Consider the following 23,192-nt stretch of genomic DNA (forward strand, 5'->3'; position numbering starts at 1 on the left):
TGTTCATGAGGCAGTGTAGCTTACCTATGAAGCTATAAATAGGATTTTACTTTACATAACAGACGTTATATAGTTGGTAAGGATAACTAGCTATTATTGTCGTGACCTTTTTTTTTTTTTTTTTTTTTTTTTGGTCTTCAACTGTTTTTCAGAAAGGTGCCCCCCCTCTTTCCAAACTCTGGATCCGCCCCTGATCATAACATGTACCTTTTGAGCCACCTTTCTCAAAGTCAAATTCGAAATCATCAAAGACATAGCTAAACACATGATTGTATTTACGTGGTATCAAAGAATATGTGCAAATTCTGTTGTTTGGATAGTAACCACTTCCTGCGACTGGTGTCTTAATTTCATATAGGGTGTATTCATTTATGCCCATACTAATATGATCTTCACCTTCTTCTGTATCTAATTTGATTACTTGTCGTCCTTTTATACGACGCTTGCATTCAAAGCAGTTAGCTACGTCACGATCATTATAGTCAATACGATAACAAGCTCTGTAACTAAGTGACAAATTCTGGTGTAATAATGCACAAAATACCCAAAATATATACATGTACATTAATAATTACGCCTTGTAAAATACTGTATATACAATGCAAAGAAAATTAGAAATTTTAAGTTCAACTAGGGATAATGTAAATAAAAGGTAGTGAACAAGGGAGGTTGCCTATAGCTACAGCTAAAGACATACATACTAGTGGACATTACATACATACTAGTGGACAGTGTTGGGAGTAACGCGCTACTTATGTAACGCGCTACGTAATATTATTACTTTTGTGGTAACAAAGTAATATAACGAAATACGCTATAAAATCAGGTAATATAACTCAAGTAACTTTACTTGCAAATGTAACGCGTTACCTAAGTAATATAGTTACTGTAACGAATCTAATATTATGTAATATTATTACTAAAAGTAACGAAGTTACTAATCTCGTTAGTAACCACTGAGTAACGCCTGCCACAATGAAGTAATGAAGCCTACTAAGTGAGGCTTATTCACCAGCTACTTACTTATATCAAGACTTGCACATTGTCCAACAATGCAATCGTGTCATGTGATAAGGTGGTAGTTTTACACGTGACAGCTTAAGGCTATGGACACAAAGTAATATAATATGTAATATTATTACAGTTACTTTATTTTATGGGTAATATGTAACTGTAACTAAATAGTTCAGCTGCAAGTAATATGTAATATGTAACTAGTTACTTTTAAAAGTAACTTGCCCAACACTGCTAGTGGACATTAAAGTCCTTACTTCAGTCTATAGATTGAATGCATTATGTATATTATATCCATTAACGTATCTTTAGGTGTTCTCCCTTGTTTCACTACTTTTTATTTCTATAATTTCCCAAATCGAATTGTGACCAGATTAGTTAAAAGGGTCTTTCACACTCATCTAGTTTACCGTTACAAACATTTGATGATTCATAATATCAGCTTGGAAAAAGCTACTGACTTGAAATTTGGTCAGCAGTGCACATTTAACATACGTAGCCTAATGGATGAAGAAACATTTGGATTGAACACATGCTCAAACTATCAATTACTGAAAGTACCAAGGGTTGTTTCCAGTTATGTTCAACCTGTTACACAGTGTTACAAAGTATGAGAAGCACCTCTGCAATCAATCTAGTCACCATAGAGAGAAATGGAACATAAAGGAGGACAAAGGTAAGTCCATGATGTGAACAGTACAGTGAAACCTCAGTTATCCAGATCCCACTTATGCGGATTCTTGGTTAACTGAACTATGGAAATGACTGCTCTATTAGAGTAGCGACTGTTCTATTAGGGTAGTTGAATGACTGGTATTAAAAAAAATGGTTATTTATAACACAGTTCCAGAGACATGGACTTTTCAGACTTATGGACCACCCCTGGTTACAAGGGGTTTGGATAACTAAGGTTCCACTGTATGTACTGTACTGGCAGTATGCCAGAAAGCTACTGTCAGGCTGGAACAACATTTAACAGTAAAAGATCAAGTCTGTAGCCTTAGACATCATCACGTTACATGTAGCTATGCTTGTCTGAAGATATCAGTCAGTTAGTCAGTAGTCAATCAGGCAGGCAGGCAGGCAGGCAGGCAGGCAGGCAGGCAGGCAGGCAGGCAGGCAGGCAGGCAGGCAGGCAGGCAGGCAGGCAGGCAGGCAGGCAGGCAGGCAGGCAGGCAGGCAGGCAGGCAGGCAGGCAGGCAGGCAGGCAGGCAGGCAGGCAGGCAGGCAGGCAGGCAGGCAGGCAGGCAGGCAGGCAGGCAGGCAGGCAGGCAGGCAGGCAGGCAGGCAGGCAGGCAGGCAGGCAGGCAGGCAGGCAGGCAGGCAGGCAGGCAGGCAGGCAGGCAGGCAGGCAGGCAGGCAGGCAGGCAGGCAGGCAGGCAGGCAGGCAGGCAGGCAGGCAGGCAGGCAGGCAGGCAGGCAGGCAGGCAGGCAGGCAGGCAGGCAGGCAGGCAGGCAGGCAGGCAGGCAGGCAGGCAGGCAGGCAGGCAGGCAGGCAGGCAGGCAGGCAGGCAGGCAGGCAGGCAGGCAGGCAGGCAGGCAGGCAGGCAGGCAGGCAGGCAGGCAGGCAGGCAGGCAGGCAGGCAGGCAGGCAGGCAGGCAGGCAGGCAGGCAGGCAGGCAGGCAGGCAGGCAGGCAGGCAGGCAGGCAGGCAGGCAGGCAGGCAGGCAGGCAGGCAGGCAGGCAGGCAGGCAGGCAGGCAGGCAGGCAGGCAGGCAGGCAGGCAGGCAGGCAGGCAGGCAGGCAGGCAGGCAGGCAGGCAGGCAGGCAGGCAGGCAGGCAGGCAGGCAGGCAGGCAGGCAGGCAGGCAGGCAGGCAGGCAGGCAGGCAGGCAGGCAGGCAGGCAGGCAGGCAGGCAGGCAGGCAGGCAGGCAGGCAGGCAGGCAGGCAGGCAGGCAGGCAGGCAGGCAGGCAGGCAGGCAGGCAGGCAGGCAGGCAGGCAGGCAGGCAGGCAGGCAGGCAGGCAGGCAGGCAGGCAGGCAGGCAGGCAGGCAGGCAGGCAGGCAGGCAGGCAGGCAGGCAGGCAGGCAGGCAGGCAGGCAGGCAGGCAGGCAGGCAGGCAGGCAGGCAGGCAGGCAGGCAGGCAGGCAGGCAGGCAGGCAGGCAGGCAGGCAGGCAGGCAGGCAGGCAGGCAGGCAGGCAGGCAGGCAGGCAGGCAGGCAGGCAGGCAGGCAGGCAGGCAGGCAGGCAGGCAGGCAGGCAGGCAGGCAGGCAGGCAGGCAGGCAGGCAGGCAGGCAGGCAGGCAGGCAGGCAGGCAGGCAGGCAGGCAGGCAGGCAGGCAGGCAGGCAGGCAGGCAGGCAGGCAGGCAGGCAGGCAGGCAGGCAGGCAGGCAGGCAGGCAGGCAGGCAGGCAGGCAGGCAGGCAGGCAGGCAGGCAGGCAGGCAGGCAGGCAGGCAGGCAGGCAGGCAGGCAGGCAGGCAGGCAGGCAGGCAGGCAGGCAGGCAGGCAGGCAGGCAGGCAGGCAGGCAGGCAGGCAGGCAAGGCAAGCAGACGAAAATTTGAGTTTTGGGGATTTTTAAAATTTTATTTCTGGCTGCCGTTTCTTGCTTTTAATGCTGTATGTATTTGATGTTAGATGGACTAATAGTATTCCTTAAAGGTGGCTTTTATCCTGGAAGATGTCTCTAGGATGGCCTTTAAAGGTGACATTTTAGGTGGCATGCATCACCGCTTTGAGAGGTTAAACAATACTACCATACTATTTGATAGCTTTGTAGATTCAGATTGTCATGATAACCTATAATTTATCTAAACCAAAACAGCCAAGCTGTAAAAAAACAGTGCGGCCCTCAAAAATGCTATGGTGAAAAAACATGTGAAATCCAAGGTGGCGTCCAAAAAATGGCTGTGATGGTAGGTTAATGGTAAAAATTTTAATAACGACAATTCAGATGAATTTGGTGCCGTTTGGTCTTGGCACAAAATTCACCTGAATTGTCGTTATTAAAATTTTTACCATTAACCTACCATCACAGCCATTTCTTGGCCACCACCTTGGATTTCACTTCTTTTTTCATCATAGCCTTTTTGAGGGCCGCACTGTTTTTTTACAGCTTGGCTGTTTTGGATTAGATTTCACTTCTTTTTGTATTTGTATACCCCAAAGCCGGCCTATGGCCAGCTTTGGGACTTTTTAAACCTATCTTCTTTTCTTTGCCACAGGAAGAAGAAAAGATGAAGCAGATGTACATGTACTTTAAATATTTCTGATTTTATCAGTAAATGTACAGATTATATATATATATATAATACATATATTTATCACAGAACTCTCCATGGTGGTTTCTTTGTAACTGAACACTCTACAAGGTGACTTCTTCTAGCTACTCTCTCTACAGGGTGAATGTTTGTAGCTGAATGATCTACAAGGTAACGTCTTCTAGCTGATCTCTCTACAGGGTGATTTGTTTGTATGTCTCTACACGGTCACTAGTTTGTAGCTGAATTCTCTACATGGTGGTTTCTTTGTAACTGAACTCTCTACAAGGTAACTCCTTCTAGCTGATCTTTCTACAGGGTGATTTGTTTTTAGCTGAATTATGTACAGGTGATTTGTTTGCAGCTGAGCTCTTTACAGAATGGTTTCTTTGTAGCTGAACTCTCTACAAGGTAGCTGAACTCTCTACATGGTGGTTTGTTTGTAGCTGAACTCTCTACAAGGTGACTTCTTCTAGCTGATCTTTCTACAGAGTGATTTGTTTGTAGCTGAACTATCTACAAGGTAACATTTTCTAGCTGATCTCTCTACAGGGTGATTTTATTTGTAGCTGAACTATCTACAAGATAACATCTTCTAGCTGATCTCTCTACAGGGTGATTTGTTTGTAGCTGAATTCTGTGTATGTGATTTGTTTGCAACTCTCTACTAGGCAACTTCTTCTAGCTGATGTCTCTACAGGGTCACTAGTTTGTAGCTGAATTCTCTACATGGTGGTTTCTTTGTAACTGAACTCTCTACAAGGTAACTTCTTCTAGCTGATCTTTCTACAAGGTGATTTGTTTGTAGCTGAATTCTGTATAGGTGATTTGTTTGCAGCTGAGCTCTTTACAGAATGGTTTCTTTGTAGCTGAACTCTCTACAAGGTTACTTCTTCTAGCTGATGTCTCTACAAGGTGACTAGTTTATAGCTGAACTCTATACATGGTGGTTTCTTTGTAACTGAACTCTCTATAAGGTGACTTCTTCTAGCTGATCTCTCTACAGGGTGATTTTTTTGTAGCTGAACTCTCTACAAGGAAACTTCTTCTAGCTGATCTCTCTACAGGGAGATTTGTTTGTAGCTGAACTCTCTACAGGTGATTTGTTTGCAGCTGAACTCTCTACATGATGGTTTCTTTGTAGCTGTACTCTCTACAAGGTAACTTCTTCTAGCTGATCTCTCTACAGGGTGATTTGTTTGTAGCTGAACTCTCTACAAGGAAACTTCTTCTAGCTGATCTCTCTACAGGGAGATTTGTTTGCAGCTGAACTCTCTACATGATGGTTTCTTTGTAGCTGTACTCTCTACAAGGTAACTTCTTCTAGCTGATTTCTCTACAGGGTGATTTGTTTATAGCTGAACTATCTACAAGATAACTTCTTTTAGCTGATGTCTCTACAGGGTCACTAGTTTGTAGCTGAATTCTCTACATGGTGGTTTCTTTGTAGCTGAACTCTCTACAAGGTAACTTCTTCTATCTGATCTTTCTACAGGGTGATTTGTTTGTAGCTGAATTCTGTACAGGCGATTTGTTTGCAGCTGAACTCTCTACATGATGGTTTCTTTGTAGCTGAACTCTCTACAAGGTATCTACTTCTAGCTGATCTCTTTACAGGGTGATTTGTTTGTAGCTGAACTATCTACAAGATAACTTCTTCTAGCTGATCTCTCTACAGGGTGATTTGTTTGTAGGTGAATTCTGTATAATTATAGGTGGTTTGTTTGCAGCTGAGCTCTTTACAGAATGGTTTCTTTGTAGCTGAACTCTCTACAAAGTAACTTCTTCTCTACAGGTTCACTAACTTGTAGCTGAATTCTCTACATGATAGTTTCTTTGTAACTGAATTCTCTACAAGGTAACTTCTTCTAGCTGATCTCTCTACAGGGTGATTTGTTTGTAGCTGAACTCTCTACAAGGTAACTTCTTCTAGCTGATCTCTCTACAGGTGATTTGTTTGCAGCTGAACTCTCTACATGATGGTTTCTTTGTAGCTGAACTTTCTACAAGAAAACTTCTTCTAGCTGATCTCTCTACAGGGTGATTTGTTTGTAGCTGAACTCTCTACAAGGAAACTTCTTCTAGCTGATCTCTCTACAGGGAGATTTGTTTGTAGCTGAACTCTCTACAGGTGATTTGTTTGCAGCTGAACTCTCTACATGATGGTTTCTTTGTAGCTGTACTCTCTACAAGGTAACTTCTTCTAGCTGATTTCTCTACAGGGTAATTTGTTTGTAGCTGAACTATCTACAAGATAACTTCTTTTAGCTGATGTCTCTACAGGGTCACTAGTTTGTAGCTGAATTCTCTACATGGTGGTTTCTTTGTAACTGAACTCTCTAAAAGGTAACTTCTTCTAGCTGATCTTTCTACAGGGTGATTTGTTTGTAGCTGAATTCTGTACAGGCGATTTGTTTGCAGCTGAACTCTCTACATGATGGTTTCTTTGTAGCTGAACTCTCTACAAGGTATCTACTTCTAGCTGATCTCTTTACAGGGTGATTTGTTTGTAGCTGAACTATCTACAATATAACTTCTTCTAGCTGATCTCTCTACAGGGTGATTTGTTTGTAGGTGAATTCTGTATAATTATAGGTGGTTTGTTTGCAGCTGAGCTCTTTACAGATGGTTTCTTTGTAGCTGTTCTCTCTACAAAGTAACTTCTTCTCTACAGGTTCACTAACTTGTAGCTGAATTCTCTACATGATAGTTTCTTTGTAACTGAACTCTCTACAAGGTAACTCCTTCTAGCTGATCTTTCTACAGGGTGATTTGTTTGTAGCTGAACTCTCTACAAGGAAATTTCTTCTAGTTGATCTCTCTACAGGGAGATTTGTTTGTAGCTGAACTCTCTACAGGTGATTTGTTTGCAGCTGAACTCTCTACAAGATGGTTTCTTTTTAGCTGAACTCTCTACAAGGTAACTTCTTCTAGCTGATCTCTCCACAGGGAGATTTGTTTGTAGCTGAACTCTCTACATGGTGGTTTCTTTGTAGCTGAACTCTACAAGATGGTTTCTTCTAGCTGAACTATCTTTTTCCATAGTTGCATGAACTTCCTACAAGGTAACTTCTTCTAGCTGATCTCTCTACAGTTTGAATTGTTTGTAGCTTATCTGATCTCTTGAATTCTCTTCAGGGTGACTGCCCTATTAGGATGACTGCTCTATTAGAGTATCTCGATCACGCACTTGCTGCACCAAATTGGATTTCGTGTTATAACTCCGTGGTTCTAAGTCTGATTCATCTACACAATTGCAGATCCTTTCTAAGATGATTACTCCATCTGTACAGCAATTTTCAGAGCATTACCCCAAGCGGTGTATCTGGTAAGCGTGGCAAGCAGTCGTTTTTTATTAACTAATCTCGATTGTGTAACTGTTACACACTGTTGGTTTTTTCGTTGTATCTTCCTGGTTTTTAGCTCGATTTCTTTCAAACCACAAAAGGTTTGAGGTTCAATAGTTAACCTATTCACCCACCGATTTTCAGCTTCTTCCCATACACGGTTTACCCTGTAGGCATGACAACATATTGGTGTTATTTTTCGTGAATAATCGCTCATAACTCTATGCCTGTTTATCGTATTCCAGCCAAAGTTGGTACCGCTATGCGCTGTTATACCCCCCTTCAGTGTGCCAAATTTCAAGTTAATCGGATATGGCAGTCGCATTTTACAGCAGTTTTTGTAAGTGTGCGAAAAGAGGAAGAAAAATAAGAAGAAGAAGAGGAAGAAGAAAAAAAACCAAGAAACTAAGCCAATTTTTGAAGTCGCATATCTCGGGAACGCTTGAAGCGATTTTGCTCAAATTTGGAATGTGGAGTGCTGAAGTTGGAGGGAATGTCCACAGCAAAAATCGTCTTGTATCATCAATGCAGCACAGAGCTACGGAGGTGCGAAAATTGCGTTTTCGTTCTTCCTGTCAATATACTCACGGGTGTTGCGTGCTGGCTTCTTGGGCTGCACGACACACTACCGTGTGTCTTGATTTTTATCAAAGCAATATTTTACAAAGAATAATTCAACTAAAAATAATTAGCTATCCCTTTACTTCCTGCAGTAAGAATAAATTAAAGTCAGCCCCAGAACTGGATTATGGCTGGTATTGGGACTTATAACTACAAAAGGAAGTGATATATATATCTAATCCAAAACAGCCAAGCTGTAAAAAAGGAGTGCAGCCCTAAAAAAGACTATGGTGAAACAAGTGGCACAAAAATTCACCTGAATTGTCGTTATGAAAATTTTTGCCATTAACCTACCATCACAGCCATTTCTTGGCCACCACCTTGGATTTCACATCTTTTTTCACCATAGCTTTTTTGAGGGCCGCACTCCTTTTTTACAGCTTTGCTGTTTTGGATTAGATTTCATTTCTTTTTGTATTTGTATACCCCAAAGCCGGCCTATGGCCAGCTTTGGGACTTTTTTAACCTAGCTTTTTTTTTCTTTGTCACAGGAAGAAGAAAAGATGAAGCAGATGTGCTTTAAATATTTTTGATTTTATCAGTAAATGTACAAATTATATAATTATATAGTACATATATTTATCGCAGAACTCTTCATGGTGGTTTCTTTGTAACTGAATACTCTACAAGGTGACTTCTTCTAGCTGCTCTCTCTACAGGGTGAATTGTTTGTAGTTGAACGATCTACAAGGTAACTTCTTCTAGCTGATCTCTCTACAGGGTGATTTTTTTGTAGCTGAATTCTGTACAGGTGATTTGTTTGCAGCTGAGCTTTTTACTGAATGGTTTCTTTGTAGCTGAACTCTCTACAAGGTAACTTCTTCTAGCTGAACTCTCTACATGGTGGTTTGTTTTTAGCTGAACTCTCTACAAGGTGACTTCTTCTAGCTGATCTTTCTACAGGCTGATTTGTTTGTAGCTGAACTCTCTACAAGAAAACTTCTTCTAACTGATCTTTGAACAGGGTGAATTGTTTGTAGCTGAACTCCCTACAAGGCAAATTCTTCTAGCTGATGTCTCTGCAAGGTCACTAGTTTGTAGCTGAACTCTCTACATTGTGGTTTCTTTGTAAATGAACTCTCTACAAGGTTACTTCTTCTAGCTGATCTTTCTACAGGGTGATTTGTTTGTAGCTGAACTCTCTACAGGTGATTTATCTGCAGCTGAACTCTCTACATGATGGTTTCTTTGTAGCTGAACTCTCTACAAGGTAACTTCTTCTAGCTGATCTCTCTACAGGGCAATTTGTTTGTAGCTGAACTCTCTACATGATGGTTTCTTTGTAGCTGAACTCTCTACAAGGTAACTTCTTCTAGCTGATCTCTCTACAGGGCGATTTGTTTGTAGCTGAACTCTCTACATGATGGTTTCTTTGTAGCTGAACTCTCTACAAGGTAACTTCTTCTAGCTGATCTCTCTACAGGGCGATTTGTTTTTAGCTGAACTCTCTACATGATGGTTTCTTTGTAGCTGAACTGTCTACAAGGTGACTTCTTCTAGCTGATCTGTCTATAGGGTGATTTTTTTGTAGCTGAACTATCTACAAGGTAACATCTTCTAGCTGATCTCTCTACATGGTGATTTGTTTTTAGCTGAACTCTCTACAAGGTGACTTCTTCTAGCTGATCTTTCTACAGGCTGATTTGTTTGTAGCTGAACTCTCTACAAGAAAACTTCTTCTAACTGATCTTTGAACAGGGTGAATTGTTTGTAGCTGAACTCCCTACAAGGCAAATTCTTCTAGCTGATGTCTCTGCAAGGTCACTAGTTTGTAGCTGAACTCTCTACATTGTGGTTTCTTTGTAAATGAACTCTCTACAAGGTTACTTCTTCTAGCTGATCTTTCTACAGGGTGATTTGTTTGTAGCTGAACTCTCTACAGGTGATTTATCTGCAGCTGAACTCTCTACATGATGGTTTCTTTGTAGCTGAACTCTCTACAAGGTAACTTCTGCTAGCTGATCTCTCTACAGGGCAATTTGTTTGTAGCTGAACTCTCTACATGATGGTTTCTTTGTAGCTGAACTCTCTACAAGGTAACTTCTTCTAGCTGATCTCTCTACAGGGCGATTTGTTTGTAGCTGAACTCTCTACATGATGGTTTCTTTGTAGCTGAACTCTCTACAAGGTAACTTCTTCTAGCTGATCTCTCTACAGGGCGATTTGTTTGTAGCTGAACTCTCTACATGATGGTTTCTTTGTAGCTGAACTGTCTACAAGGTGACTTCTTCTAGCTGATCTGTCTATAGGGTGATTTGTTTGTAGCTGAACTATCTACAAGGTAACATCTTCTAGCTGATCTCTCTACATGGTGATTTGTTTGTGGCTGAATTCTCTACAAGGTAACATCTTCTAGCTGATCTTTCTACAGGGTGATTTGTTTGTAGCTGAACTATCTACAAGGTAACTTCTTCTAGCTGATCTCTCTACAGGGTGAATTGTTTGTAGCTGAATTCTGTACAGGTGATTTGTTTGCGGCTGAGCTCTTTACTGAATGGTTTCTTTGTAGCTGAACTCTCTACAAGGTAACTTCTTCTAGCTGAACTGTCTACATGGTGGTTTGTTTTTAGCTGAACTCTCTACAAGGTGACTTCTTCTAGCTGATCTTTCTACAGGCTGATTTGTTTGTAGCTGAACTCTCTACAAGAAAACTTCTTCTAACTGATCTTTGAACAGGGTGAATTGTTTGTAGCTGAACTCCCTACAAGGCAAATTCTTCTAGCTGATGTCTCTGCAAGGTCACTAGTTTGTAGCTGAACTCTCTACATTGTGGTTTCTTTGTAAATGAACTCTCTACAAGGTTACTTCTTCTAGCTGATCTTTCTACAGGGTGATTTGTTTGTAGCTGAATTCTCTACAGGTGATTTATCTGCAGCTGAACTCTCTACATGATGGTTTCTTTGTAGCTGAACTCTCTACAAGGTAACTTCTTCTAGCTGATCTCTCTACAGGGCGATTTGTTTGTAGCTGAACTCTCTACATGATGGTTTCTTTGTAGCTGAACTGTCTACAAGGTGACTTCTTCTAGCTGATCTGTCTATAGGGTGATTTGTTTGTAGCTGAACTATCTACAAGGTAACATCTTCTAGCTGATCTCTCTACATGGTGATTTGTTTGTGGCTGAATTCTCTACAAGGTAACATCTTCTAGCTGATCTTTCTACAGGGTGATTTGTTTGTAGCTGAACTATCTACAAGGTAACTTCTTCTAGCTGATCTCTCTACAGGGTGAATTGTTTGTAGCTGAATTCTGTACAGGTGATTTGTTTGCGGCTGAGCTCTTTACTGAATGGTTTCTTTGTAGCTGAACTCTCTACAAGGTAACTTCTTCTAGCTGAACTGTCTACATGGTGGTTTGTTTTTAGCTGAACTCTCTACAAGGTGACTTCTTCTAGCTGATCTTTCTACAGGCTGATTTGTTTGTAGCTGAACTCTCTACAAGAAAACTTCTTCTAACTGATCTTTGAACAGGGTGAATTGTTTGTAGCTGAACTCCCTACAAGGCAAATTCTTCTAGCTGATGTCTCTGCAAGGTCACTAGTTTGTAGCTGAACTCTCTACATTGTGGTTTCTTTGTAAATGAACTCTCTACAAGGTTACTTCTTCTAGCTGATCTTTCTACAGGGTGATTTGTTTGTAGCTGAATTCTCTACAGGTGATTTATCTGCAGCTGAACTCTCTACATGATGGTTTCTTTGTAGCTGAACTCTCTACAAGGTAACTTCTTCTAGCTGATCTCTCTACAGGGCGATTTGTTTGTAGCTGAACTCTCTACATGATGGTTTCTTTGTAGCTGAACTGTCTACAAGGTGACTTCTTCTAGCTGATCTCTCTACATGGTGATTTGTTTGTGGCTGAATTCTGTACAGGTGATTTATTTGTAGCTGAGCTCTTTACAGAATGGTTTCTTTGTAGCTGAACTCTCTACAAGTTAACTTCTTCTAGCTGAACTCCCTACATGGTGGTTTGTTTGTAGCTGAACTCTCTACAAGGTGACTTCTTCTAGCTGATCTTTCTACAGGGTGATTTGTTTGTAGTTGAACTATCTACAAGGTAACATCTTCTAGCTGATCTCTCTATAAGGTGATTTGTTTGTAGCTGAACTCTCTACAAGAAAACTTCTTCCATCTGATCTCTGAACAGGGTGAATTATTTGTAGCTGAACTCACTACAAGGTAAATTCTTCTAGCTGATGTCTCTACAAGGTCACTAGTTTGTAGCTGAACTCTCTACATGGTGGTTTCTTTGTAACTGAACTTTCTACAAGGTTACTTCTTCTAGCTGATCTTTCTACAGGGGGATTTGTTTGTAGCTGAACTCTCTACAAGGAAACTCCTTCTAGCTGATCTCTCTACAGGGAGATTTGTTTGTAGCTGAACTCTCTACAGGCGATTTATTTTCAGCTGAACTCTCTACATGATGGTTTCTTTGTAGCTGAACTCTCTACAAGGTAACTTCTTCTAGCTGATCTCTCTACAGGGTGATTTGTTTGTAGCTGAACTCTCTACATGGTGGTTTCTTTGTAGCTGAACTCTACAAGGTGATTTCTTCTAGCTGAACTATCTCTTTCCGTAGTTGAACTCCCTACAAGGTAACTTCTTCTAGCTGATCTTTCTACAGGGTGGATTGTTTGTAGCTGATCTCTCTACAGGGTGACTTGTTTGAAACTGATCTCTATACAGGTTACTTGTTTCTAACTGATCTCTTGAATTCTCTTCAGGGTGACTGCTCTATTAGGATGACTGCTCTATTAGAGTATCTCGATCTTGCACTTGCTACACTAAGTTGGATTTCGTGTTATAAATCCGTGGCTTTAAGTCTGTTTTATGAAAGGAGCAAGAAGAATAAACTTGCCTACAATGCTATATTCATAAGGCCATCTTAACTTGTAGCAATAATTACCAAGTTACCATAAAATCCACTACAGTCAAATGCAGTGAAATGATTATACCAAGGAAATTTAACCAAAAGGATAACTCTTGCAGAACTCTCTACAAGAGTGACTTGTTTGTACGTAGTTCATCATGAACTCTACACTGCCCCCAGTGACTAGTAATGTAGCTGAACTCTTTGTGACTGAACTCTCTACTGGGTGACTCACTTGAAATGTAGCTTGGGTGACTTGTAATGTAGCTGAACTCTCTACTGGATGACTTGTTACATAGCTGGATTTTTTACAGGGAGACTTTATATGCAGTTGAACTATCTACATGATGACCTGTACGATAGGTGAGTGCTCTATTGCTACTGGGTGACTTTTCATGTAGTTGAACTCTGTACAGGGTTACTTGTAAATGTAGCTGAACTTTCTACAGGGAGACTTGTAAGGTCTGCTGGGTGATGCTGAAGCTGAACTCTCTATAAGGAGACTTGTAATGTAGTTGAATTCCCTGCAGGAAGACATTTAAACTTGTAATGTAGCTGAATTCCCTGCAGCTGAATACTCTGCAGAGAGACTTTCAATGTATAGCTATATATCTACGTAAAATATCACCTAGAAGAGGGTTCAGCTACAGACTGTCTACAACTATACATTAAATGTCTTCCTGCAGGGAATTCAGCTACATTACAAGTCTCCTTATAGAGAGTTTAGCTTCAGCATCACTCAGCAGACCTTACAAGTCTCCCTGTAGAAAGTTCAGCTACATTATACAGTCTCAATTGCATGACTTGTAATGTAGCTGCATTCTACCTCTAGCTGGGTGATTTGTACTAACTGAGCTCTCTACTGGGTGACTTGTCAATAGCTGAGCTCACTACAGGGAGACTAGTAACATAGCTGAACTCTCTACTGGGTGACATGTGATGTAGCTGAACTCTTGGGTGGGTGACCTGTTATGTGACTACAAGGAGACTTTTAATGTAGCTGCAGTAATGTAGTTGAACTCTTTACTGGGTGACCTTTTACGTTATCTTAATTAAGCTAGTCTCCACTGAATGTAACGTAGCTGAACTCTCTTTAATGTGAATTCTCTACAAGGTGATTTTTTTGTAGCTGAACTTTCTACAAGATGACCTGCTGGTAGCTTACCTCTCTATAGGGTGACGTATTTGTAGTTGATACCTCTTTACAGGGTGATTTGTTGGTAGGTGAACTCTCTATAGGGTGACTTGTTTCAGTGCAGCTAAACTCTCTACAGGGTGACTTGCTAGTACCTTAACTATTAACTCTACAGGGTGACTTGTTTGTAATTGAAGCCTTTCTACAGGGTGATTTATTGTTGGTAGGTGAACTCTCTACAGGGTGACTTGTTTGTAGCTGAAGCCTTTACAGGGTCACTTGTACCATAACTGACCATTCTAATTAAACGGTATGGTAGTACCATTTAAGTAGGGATTGGGCTGAAAATTTTGTGTGCCGCCCAAAAATTCCACCTTTGAAAAGCACCCTAGAAACATCTTACATGACGAAAATCACCTTTACAGAATAGTACTAGTTCATATGATATATAATACAGCATACAATATAACAAAATGCTAACAGGTGGCCGGATATAGAATTTTTTTAAATTGCCAAAAGTAGAATTTTAAACTCACTGCTTGAATGCCTGATCACAGTCGCAAGGCTAGAGGCCAAACGAAGCAGCGCACGGTCACCATTTTACGCCACAATAACAAACTCACCAGTGGGATGTGCCTTTTGGGGTTCCGAAGAGTGTAGGCCCTCTGCGCCTTGTCTTCTCTTTTATCTTCCGGCTGCTTGCCTTTTTCTTCATCCAATGAAACCTAATTTTTACAAACGCCTTGCTTCCTTGCTATTGGATAAATGGGACTCAAATTATGCTGCTGTAATGGGGTGGATCCAGTGCTGCTTGTCTTTTTCACTTCTGAGGTCAGCAATTAGATGTCTGAGGGGTTCTAGATCCTCCTTTGGCCACTCTTTATGATCAGCACCAATTGACCTCATTCAAGTAGAGTCAAAACTTCCATCAATTATGCAGTAACTCTTATTGATTTTTTTCTTTGTACTTTTAATTTGCTGTTCTTGTTGTTTTATTGGTTGTGAAGTTATAATAAAATAAAATAAATAAATTATAAAAAAATATTGAGGCAGTATCAACTCTTTTTTTCAGTAGCACATTAGATGCCACAGAATTATTCCAGAGTTGGATTTTTGAAGTGCTTCGGTCCTGGAATTACTATAAGAGGTACACTGCTGTATTCAAGGAAATTTTGACGTGAAAAAAAATTTGACGAATTTGACGAATCGGTTTAATTCCTCAAATTTAAATTTGTCAAATATTTATAAGCGCCCTTAAAAGCACAGGTTTTGCCTACAATTCTTGATTTTCGTCAACATTTTATTTGTCAAATCTGCTGAAGTCTGAATTCGTCAAATTTTTCCTACGTCAAAACTTCCTTGCGTACAGTAGCTAGATATCTGCAAATTCACTATTGGGATATGCAAAAGAGTGGGCGCCGCCAGACTAATTCGCGATAGGTTTGCGACTACACCCATCTAGGTTGACTAATCGCGATAGAGTACAGAGACCACACCTCTTCACAATCTAGCTATTTGCTAAACAGAGAACAAGACCTTATTGGCGTAGCTAGCTGTACACCCCTTGTCATTTTTAAAAAGAAATTGTCAATTAAAAAAATGAAGCAGGAATCTATGCAATAAAAAGTAATGAAACAAGAGATGATTGATGGTATTACAGCATAACTCAGTGGAAAAGTCCCTACTTTGGTGCTGAATAAAATAAATGTTACAGCTAATGTGCCAAAGTAGGAACTTTCCCACTGAGTTATGCTGTAATACCATCATTCATCTCTTGCTTCATTACTTTTTATTGCATAGATCCCTACTTCATTTTGTAAATTAAAAATACTAGTAGAATACGGAGCTAACTGCTTTAATAGGATGACTGTACTATTAGAGTATTTCAATCGTGCAATTGCTACAGGTAATTGGTTTTCACATAAACCGAAGCGATTATTTGGAAAGACCTTTATGATGATTAAATCTACTAAGATTTTCAGCTGGGCATGACAATAGATTGCCTTTAAAACTCAGGGGCGGATCCAGACTTTTTAAAAGTTCCACTCTGGAATTGCAATTTCAGCCTAGCTGTAAGTTGAAGACCAAAAAAAAAAAAAAAAAAAGAACAAAGGTCATTACCTGCTGACAATAGCTGCCCCTCACCATAGATACCCTCACCACCTATATTTCCTTATTAATAACTCCACACGTAGCTTGCTACACTGCTCCCCTTAAGAATACTGTGACTGCTCTATTAGAGTACCTCGATCTTGACTGCTCTATTAGAGTATCTCGAGTAAGAGAGGCTCTTTCAAAAGGGGGTTCCATGGAACCCTTTGAACCCCCCTGGATCTGAACCCCTCTGGATCTGCCCCTGAAACTAGATCATGTGCCCATACTCATGATTGGAATTTTTGTTATAACTTGACAGTCTTTATCTCAATTCCTTTCAAACCACCAAAAGACACTCCTACTATGGTTAATCTATCTACAAACCCAGTTTTCAACCTGTTTACTAAGGTTGTTTTCCCTGAAGCCATGACAAAACAAATGCTTTTGAAATCTTCTGCATAATTCTTTTGTTTTACTCTGATCTGTGCAAAAAATTAAACCATAAAATCATGTATTATAAGTTGAATTTTCACCAGAGCATTTCAATAGTCTGTAATATAGTCATTGAAAAGCTGTTATATAATAATTTTTTGAGGAAACTTACATTCAAAGTATTTTTCAAGGTTGAGGCTATTGCTGACCTACAAATACAGTGGAACCTCTCTTAACAAACTCCCCGAATTAAGGCCACATAGAAAAAACCTCCATAATAAGAACAAAAATTTTGGTCCCAACAAGGTCTGGTTAATACAGAGAAAACCTCTATATTTCAGCAAAAAGTGGCCAAAATTCTGGGTCCCAAATTTCCATAAAAAGAGGTTCCACTGTATACAAATATATATATATATATAGAAAAAATGAAAAAAGTGAACCCCTGACACATTGTTACAACAGTGTATATACCATGTACTGAAGTCCAAGACTCTTACCATTCAACCACTGGTCCCAGCTACTTACTTCCCTTCTTTTCTACCTAATAAATGTTACAGTAGTTGAGAAGGATGCTCTATTAGAAGAAGTAACCATGCATGGCAAAAAAGAAACCAAGGTTGAACCAGGCCCTAACACTAACTGAGATTTGTCTATTAAGCATGATGATGTCTTTCACTGTCTGTATGAAGGTAAATTTTGATGAGTTCAAAGCAAACTAGGGTTGAGGAACTGTCCAATTGAAGTGCAATTACATGTCAGTTGCTGTTGTTGCTGAGTTTGTGTGTCAGTAGTTAGCTATATGTAGGGCTACGAGGGCCTCGGTGAGGAACGTTGGCAGATGAGATGTCAGTGGCTAAGCTCGTAGATCTGGGCCATGACTATGAGGAGTTTGGATGAATCCTCCTTTGGCTTTGTCAATTTTTAAACTGCATTTGGCAGGCTGGCAGATGTGACATGCTTAGTTGCAGAAAAGAGACAGGCCATAGCATACAGCTGTAGATACAGTAATATACCTTACCTTAACATTAATAATTATATATTTTCTTTGCTGTAAGCAGCTCTCAGTTGGTTAACTTGAGTATAGCCAAGCTTCACCCCTACACACTTTAAATCTGGCTGGAGCTGAAAACCACTTAAAAGATTGACATACTCTCTAATAAAATATTCTTAGAAATACATTAATAGAATAATCAAATGCATCATTTTGTAATGGTTTCAGCTTTAAGATACTGTAATACCGAATTTGTGTTGCATGATACAGTATGATAGTACTGTATATTAGGGATCATACAGTTTTGGGCTTTCTTATCATCCTAAAACCAGCCTAAAATTTCCTTCATAACAGCTTGGCAGTATTGGTTAGGTAGACATAGCCAAGCCAAAAAATGCCTTCAGAGTGACTCCAAACCTTTCCCAACAAGTATCTAAGGAATTTAAAAAAATATTCTGTGTAACACAATAATTTTATTTTGACTAAATAACTAACTAACTGATGTATTCAGCCAAGCATAACTTGACAATGGATAAGGCTACGGGCTTGATTTTTTCACTGTTTGACGTTGCTTCGTGCCTTTTCGTCAACCGCAGTATGTACAATGCACGTACCATGGACGTACCTTTGTCCTCCTTTGCGTTCCAGTTCTTATTACTAACAAAGCAAGGTGTCGATTTGCAATAACGTGATACGGCTTCCTTCTTGCTGTGTCATGTTTTTCGCCCGCATTTTCCATAGCGACTGGATTCATTGCAGTTTCTTGTAGTGTTCTTCGTTTGTAATGCTGTGTAATGAGTGGAGCATAACTACAAACGAAGAGTAATGGCCACCTCACTTTTCAATCCGTAATTGATTATTGGGGTGCACATTTAGATGCAAATTTATTTTATGGAATGCCTGGTCCCATTTTTTCTTTTAAGGTGGTACACGTGGATTCGGTAGTCATAATTGTGATATAAAAAAGTAAACAAACAAGTGAAAGGAAAATTAGTAATTTTAAGCTGGATTAGGGATCAGTGTTGGGAGTAACGCATTACTTATGTAACGTGTTATGTAATATTATTACTTTTGTGGTACCTAAGTGATATAACGAAATACGCTATAAAAACAGGTTATATAACTCAAGTTATTTTACTTACAAATGTAAAGCGTTACCTAAATAATATAGTTACTGTAACGAGTCTAATATTACATAATATTATTACTACAAGTAACGAAGTTACTAATCTCGTTAGTAATCCACTGAGTAATGCCTAGCCACAACAAAGTATTGAAGCCTACTGAATGAAGCTTATTCACCAGCTTCTTACTTATAACCAAGATTTGCACATTTCCCAACAACAAAATCATGTCATGTGATAAAGTGCATGGTAGTTTCACACGTGACAGCTTAAGGCTGTGAACACAAAGTAATATAATATGTAATATTATTATAGTTACTTTATTTTTTGGGTAATATGTAACTGTAACTAAATAGTTCAGTTGCAAGTAATATGTAATATGTAACTAGTTACTTTTACAAAGTAACTGTCCCAACACTGTTAGTGATCAAAGAACAAAAAAGCAGGGAAACAAGAAAGAGCTGAAAGTTGTGAAACAATTAGGGGAGGTTGCCTATACCTGCAGATATACTAGTGGACATGTAATCCCTAATTCAGTCATGGTTATAGACCGAAGAGTATGGATTAGATGTCCACTAGTATATCTGCAGGTATAGGCAACCTCCCTTGTTTCACAACTTTCAGCTGTTCCCTGCTTTTTTGTTCTTTGATCCCTAATCCAGTTTAAAATTCATAATTTTCCTTCTATTTGTTATACTATATGCCTCACCTTCACCCTTTTTCGAATTTATAAATGCTATCACAGGGAAACACCTATCTCGTCTTGCTGAAAGTTGTGAAACAAGAGAGGTTGCCTATACCTGCAGATATACTAGTGACATCTAATCCATACTCTTCGGTCTATAACCATGACTGAATTAGGGATTACATGTCCACTAGTATATCTGCAGGTATAGGCAACCTCCCCTAATTGTTTCACAACTTTCAGCTCTTCCCTTGTTTCCCTGCTTTTTTGTTCTTTGATCCCTAACAGTGTTGGGACAGTTACTTTGTAAAAGTAACTAGTTACATATTACATATTACTTGCTACAGAACTATTTAGATATTACCTAAAAAATAAAGTAACTATAATAATATTACATATTATATTACTCTGTGTCCACAGCCTTAAGCTGTCATGTGTGAAACTACCACCTTATCATGTGACATGATTGTGTTGTTGGGCAATGTGCAAATCTTGGTTATAAGTTAGAAGCTGGTAAATAAGCTTCATTCAGTAGGCTTCAATACTTTGTTGTGGTAGGCATTACTCATTGGATTACTAACGAGATTAGTAACTTCATTACTTGTAGTAATAATATTACGTAATATTAGACTCGTTACAGTAACTATATTACTTACTATAGGTAATGTGTTACATTTGTAAGTAAAGTAACTTGAGTTATATTACCTGTTTTTATTGCGTAGTTCATTATATTACTTAGGTACCACAAAAGTAATAATATTACATAACACATTACATAAGTAACGCGTTACTCCCAACACTGCTTGTCCATTACCTTCCTGTACAAAGTCCCCTCACTAGCATGGCCATTTTGTTTTGTGACGTTAGAAATTGTCATTGCATATATCATCCATATTAGTGAGACACATGAATCCACATGTTGGAGGAAACTCATAGGTGATCTCCATGATGGCATAGTCACAAACAACACTCATAAAATGTGACCAGATCTACGAAAAGGAGTTCATCGCCTTTCCAATTGCATGTGCCTGGCAATCCGTAACTTGACTTGTGAGTATGATACCAGTCTGAAATTTGGTCACCTTACACTCCTAACATAGCACTAATTCTAGATGTAATTGTAAGACAATAGGTTAAACAAACAATGTGTTATGACTCATAAAACATGGAAATTTGGAAAGGCTATAAGACCCCTTTTCGCAGATCCTGTCACAAATATTGTTTCCAATTCAACAACCCCCCTTTGATAGTTCACATTGTAGTTTCATTATTTTCAGCACAATGACTCAGTAAAGAAATGTGATGGCAAGAATTCCAAATAAAAATTATCTAAAATCCATACTCGCTCCCCTGACTGCTTATTTATTACAGCACATTGGCATAGTTCTAGGTGAAAAATCCTCAGAAAAATCAGGGTAATTTCCAGAACAACAGGCAATACACACTCAAACTAGGAGAGTATAATATGGATTACAGCTGTAAGCTTACACATTTGATACACATAGATAATTACAACCTGTAACCAGACAAGCATTCTTTTAAACATATCCCTATACATGAGTGAAATAGAGGCATGCAGCTACAGGATTCACCTATCAACTTCCTAGCACTTGTCACAATACATGGAGAGCCATAAAATTCTGAGAAATTCAGTACATATATACTCAGATCCAGCGTGGTATCCCTTGATCATCTGCCAAATTTAGTAACAAGTCACGCATGTATTTATAGTATACATTCATGCACTCAACAGTTAGAATGCAGGGATTTAAATTATAATTACGGTAATGTGAGACGACAGGATATCAAAGTACCACTCATAGCTTTTATCATGAATATTTCCACATTTTGTCAATATGAGTGCAAATACATTACTGATATTTAAATATATTAAGGCTTTAATTTGACTGAGATGCGTATTTAAATACAGATACATTGTTACGCAGATGATATTATTATATAACTATGTATAAAACATGCATGTACCCATAATTGTGTGTACAGCACAACTCTGTGTCTAATAAGCATCATATCGCTTTCTATTATATACAATGGCTATGTACATTTTACATATATTTGTAAGCAGTATAATAACACCATCCACATTAATACCTTGTTTTTTCATCATAACCCTTTCTTTTCAAATCATCCAATTCCCTGTCTGTTATTGCAGCTGTTTTGCAAAAATCATTCAAAAATGCATTAGCATGTTGCAATCCTGTTGTATCAGATGCAGCAGCCACCATAACTACAGCATTAATGGCTGCTACAGTTTTCAAAAATACTGACAAACCATCAGACATCCTTTGTACATAGTTGCTAGTTACTGCATTGGAGAAAAACAAAGCACTGCGTACATGTACTGTGCAATGTTACAAAAATCATATAAGTTGGATTAGGGATCAAAGAATTACTGTAAATTAGGGAATAGTAAAACATAACTATTATAGTGAATCAAGAGAGGTTGCCTATACCTGCAGATAAATGGACATTTAATCCCTAATATACTTCAGTCTATTAACTGTGACTGAATTAGGAATAAAATGTCCATGCAATATCTGCAGGTATAAGGAACCTCTCTTGTTTTGCTACTTTTTGCAATTCCCTTGTTTCACTATTTTTGATTCCTATTCATAGTTTTCCTTCTACTTGTTTGTTTACAACAGAATTATGACTAATGAACCTGTACATACCACATCAAAAGAAAGAATGGTGCCAGGCATGCCATAAAAGTAAATTTGCATTTGAACATGCCCCCCCCTCCCAACAATCAATTACTGAAAAGTGCAGTGGCCATTATGCTTTGTCTGAACTATGGCAAATTAGTATGAGTTGATTAAATTTAAGTTAGTTTGTGTGCATGACTCGTTAGTGTTTTGTACAGTGTGTGTTAATTATGAGACTACTGTATACCGTATAGCCTAAATATTTCGAGGGGAAAAAGTTTTGATGTTGAGCCTTGTTGCTAAAAATAAAAATTTCGCAGATTTGCAAACACTTCCAAAATGTATTAGATTATAATATTATGGAGCTCTAAATATTTCAAGGCCTTGTAACCATTCTACATGTGGACACCCAAAGAGATTCTTACCATTACCAGTAAGAATTAAAGCTTACTCAAATTCCTTTTTTCAAGTATTATCAAGTTTTGGAACTCTCTATCAAATGATGATGTAAATATTTATGATCTCAAGCATTGCTTTGATAATTTTTGAATGTAATCACTTTGTGCATATACGCTCCTTGTGAGGCCTGCACAGTAATAATAATAATTAATTAAGGATAAAAGTTTTGCTGGTAACCCCCAAACTACAAAATCAGCAAAAGTTTCTCCTTTGAAATATTTTGGCTATACGGACGGTATAATGAACCATGCCTCACTTTGGTGTATTGCACTTAACACACCCTACTTCTCAGTCATTGGAAATTGTTTACTGTTGATAAACCCCTTGGCTTTGCCTTGGGGTTCAACAACAGTAAATTTCCTCTGACTTCAGAGTAAGGTATAAGTGCAATACACCCCATACCCATGGTTTATATAGTACATATACAGTACATATACAGTACATCAATGTATAATTGTATACAAATGCTAACTCAGTACACAATTGACATACAGTACCTACCTTTCATAGTAGCTGTGTAGATAGCCAACTATTTGGTAGCTGAAATTATCAGTCAGAC

The 23,192-nt window shown here is 39.6% G+C and overlaps 1 protein-coding gene across 1 annotated transcript; it reads right to left on the reverse strand.

The window, feature by feature from the left end:
• Nucleotides 1–148: 148 nt before the first annotated feature.
• On the reverse strand, nucleotides 149–23,192 carry LOC136253583 (uncharacterized). Its single transcript, XM_066046249.1, has 3 exons — nucleotides 23,135–23,192; nucleotides 21,621–21,834; nucleotides 149–506 (listed from the first exon to the last, which is right to left on the reverse strand). The coding sequence occupies exons 1-3, from the start codon at nucleotides 23,139–23,141 to the stop codon at nucleotides 149–151; spliced, it is 579 nt and encodes a 192-aa protein (XP_065902321.1). The 5' UTR covers nucleotides 23,142–23,192.

This window comes from Dysidea avara, chromosome 4 (genome assembly GCF_963678975.1).
Source record: "Dysidea avara chromosome 4, odDysAvar1.4, whole genome shotgun sequence".
Classification (NCBI taxonomy): Eukaryota; Metazoa; Porifera; class Demospongiae; order Dictyoceratida; family Dysideidae; genus Dysidea; species Dysidea avara.